Source organism: Erigeron canadensis, chromosome 6 (assembly GCF_010389155.1).
Source record: "Erigeron canadensis isolate Cc75 chromosome 6, C_canadensis_v1, whole genome shotgun sequence".
Classification (NCBI taxonomy): Eukaryota; Viridiplantae; Streptophyta; class Magnoliopsida; order Asterales; family Asteraceae; genus Erigeron; species Erigeron canadensis.
Genome location: NC_057766.1, coordinates 25721558 through 25725012, shown reverse-complemented (window position 1 = coordinate 25725012; position 3455 = coordinate 25721558). Strand labels below are relative to the sequence as shown.

Here is a 3455-nt window from a genome sequence, read left to right as displayed (position 1 = left end):
AGTAAATTGTATTTATTTTTGTAACCGGAGTATTAATATATGTTTTATAACCATGAATTTACGTCACTTTAGGCTTTAGTAGTATGTTTGATACTAAATAATTTTTATTTTTGATCAGTGGATATGTCAACATCACCATAAGTTATTAGTTAATACTTAGCAGTTAGCATTCGAAACAACACAGTGACATCCAATTAAGCAGTTGCGGTGCACAAATCACTCACGTCTGATTGAAACCCAAGACTCTCAAACCCCCTCCCCCTTTCCCAAGTGAGATTCGAACCATGATAAATTTTCTGAAGGTGATCTAAGAGTTTATCAATGAGCCACCAACCCGGCCATTAGCAATAAAATATAATATAATATGAGATTTTTTTTAAACATTCAGTCGGTATGCGACATCAGAAAAACCTCAAAACTTATCATCCTAAGAATCAAACTAAGATCTTGGGTAAAACCTGAGATACCTCTTACCAGTTGGACTAAGTTATCATTGACAATATAATATGAGATAATATAATATGTACTTAGAAATTATTTTTGTATGGAAACTTTTGATATCGAAACGAGTTTATTGGCCACCAAATACTTAATGTCCTTTCTAATTATATAGTACTATATTCAACCAATTTGCTATATATGTGAATCACGCAACATGGCAAACTTCTCAAAGTTTTATTCAAAAATAATGATAATAATAATAATTAAATCAAAAATATCAAATTTAAAGGTAAATGCTCCAATTTTTCATGGAGTAACATATACGTTAACAGCTTAATTTATTTCTTCACGCACGCCTAACGGAATTAAAAAGGTACTAAGATGTAAACAAGACAAGTAACATATTGTAAACATGCAATAGGCGCTTATTCTTTTTTTTGAACATTAATGGGCACTTATTCATCACCATCTATAATTCTGATTAGAGCCGACTTATTTCTGGAAATCCCATAGTTTTGGCAATATCCCTTAGCACATTTTTCTGAATCTTGCTTGTGGACGTCTTTGGAAGCTCATCCTTGAAAACAACTGATTTTGGCACCATATATCCTGGCAACTTACCTTTACAAAACTTCATTATGTCTTGGGCCGTCGGCCGTGGCGTCCCCGGCTGGTCACCATCTTTTAGACTCACAAAGGCACACGGCGCCTCACCCCAATACTCATCAGGTCGTCCCACGACCGCCGCCTCATTCACGGCCGGATGCAAGTACAAGATAGACTCCACCTCCACACTACTTATATTCTCTCCACCACTTATGATCACATCTTTTGACCTGTCCTTGATTTCCAAATACCCGTCCGGGTGCATCACCCCCACGTCCCCCGTGTAAAACCATCCGTTTCTTATAAACTTGGTATTTGATTCTGGATCCTTCAAGTAACCAGACATTACCGACCCGCCTTTAATCACTATCTCTCCTTGAGTCAACCCGTCCCGGGTCACACTCACCCCTGACTCAGGATTCACCACATCCACATCAGACATCCCAACACTTCTGACTCCTTGTCTTGCTTTTAGTCGAGCTCTATCGCTCGCTGCCAAACTATCCCATTCTTTGTTCCCTGCACAAGTCGTGGCCGGTCCCCCTGCTTCAGTCAGTCCATATATATGCGTCACTTTAAATCCAAGGGATTCGACTCGTAACAACACAGCAGGTGGAGGTGGGGCTCCACTTGTCAATATATGAACCTTGTGTGTAACTAATTTTTCTGTCAACATGTTAAGCACAACCGGGGCGCCACACATGTGAGTCACGTGAAACTTTTGGATCGAATCGTATATTATAGAAGCGTTGAATTTGCGTACACAAACGTTTGTGCCACCGACTGCAGCGGTACCCCAGACAAAGTTCCAACCGCTTACATGAAACATTGGCAGCGTCCACAGGTAGACAGGTTGTTTCGGTACAAACCAGTCAAAAAGAGAACTAATGGTTCCGATAAACGTCCCATGATGGCTGTGGACCACGCCTTTCGGGGACGAAGTTGTCCCGGAAGTGTACATCAACGTTAACGGGTCCCAATAACTTTTGGGCCGGACCCAGATAAATCCAGGATCACCGGCTTCCACCATTGATTCATAAGTAGTTCTAAATGATGCAGCGGCAGGTGAATCATGATCACCTGCCGCTGCATCACCATCTGTTATAACAACAAGTGATGGACAAGGAACTAATCCATCTGAGAGTAAATAAAACGCTTCTTGGATAAGAGGAATGAGTTGGTAGTCAACGAAAACGAGCTTGGATTCGCTGTGAGCAAGGAGGGTTGAGACGGTACGTGCATCCAAACGTGTGTTGATTGCGTTGATGACGGCCCCAGTCATGGTGACAGCAAAATGAAGCTCATAAGTGGCCGGGATATTTGGTGCAAGTACGGAAACAACGTCGCCTTTCCCAATGCCGAGGCGAGAGATGGATGAAGCTAGTTTTCGACAACGACGAAATGTATCTGCCCATGTGTAGGTAACATTGTTGTAGACGATTGAAGGAGAGTCGGTGTATATGATTGCTGCTCTCTCTAGGAATCCAACAGGACTAAGAGGGCTTGAATTTGCACCATTGGGCTTTGTTAATGCATCCATGTTTTTAATTTTTATCTATATGTAGTAAGTAACTTAACAGGGAGCGAGATTTGTTAATGCGTTGTGATTTGTGTGAACCGTACGTAGATTAAACACACGCATATATATATATAGGAAAATATTAGCTACATTATACTGTAGCCAATATATTTACTCTAAAAAAAATTTAATACTCGTACAAATTAAGTGCTGTCTACCCTTAAACATTGCAAAAGTGTCAAATTCTTCTTCAAATTATATGGATCTTTCTTTTGACTCTCGATTCACAAAAAACCTACATGTTTTTGAAATTTTGTCACGATCGATGATATTTGGTGATTATATTCAGGCCACAACAACTTATAACATTAATAAAGATATCACCTTTTAAATTTACTTTTATTATTACTGATTTAATTACTTCCGAAAAAATCAAATATATAATCACGTTTTTTGATGGATGCATTATTTTGAAGAATATGCATCCAAGATGGATGCACAAAACAAAAAACATGATTTTCTTGATTTTGATAGGCCAATGTGTTGTTATACACTTAAATAATTATAATTAGTTAAGCACTATGTTAGTTTTATGGACTTTTAATGCATCAAAATGATGTTTTTTAAGTGTTCTCACCGTTCTTATTTTAAGACTGTTTTCAGTGGAGCGTATATAGTGCTAATAGTAATACGAGTACTAATCAAATGACCAAATACTAATATCCATTATTGTGGTTGATATGCATTGTTTTCTAAAGAATCTTGCAGACTTTCAAATTGACCTTGTTCACCCATCGATAAAATCAAGAAATAAATCTTTTGTTGATGTGCTCTCAGCTCTCAAGTATTAAAAGATCGTATTTCTTATGATTAATATTTCATCTGTCCC

At 38.2% G+C, this 3455-nt stretch overlaps 1 protein-coding gene across 1 annotated transcript; it reads right to left on the bottom strand.

Annotated features, from left to right (window-relative positions):
• Window positions 1-673: 673 nt before the first annotated feature.
• LOC122604242 (2-methylpropanoate--CoA ligase CCL4-like) lies at window positions 674-2677 on the bottom strand. Its single transcript, XM_043777132.1, has one exon. It carries the CDS (start codon window positions 2585-2587, stop codon window positions 923-925), a length of 1665 nt encoding a protein of 554 aa, XP_043633067.1. The 5' UTR covers window positions 2588-2677; the 3' UTR covers window positions 674-922.
• Between the last annotated feature and the right edge of the window lie 778 nt (window positions 2678-3455).

Coding starts and splice junctions, on each gene's coding strand:
- LOC122604242 (XM_043777132.1), bottom strand. CDS start 2,587: ATGGATGCATTAACAAAGCCCAATGGTGCAAATTCAAGCCCTCTTAGT.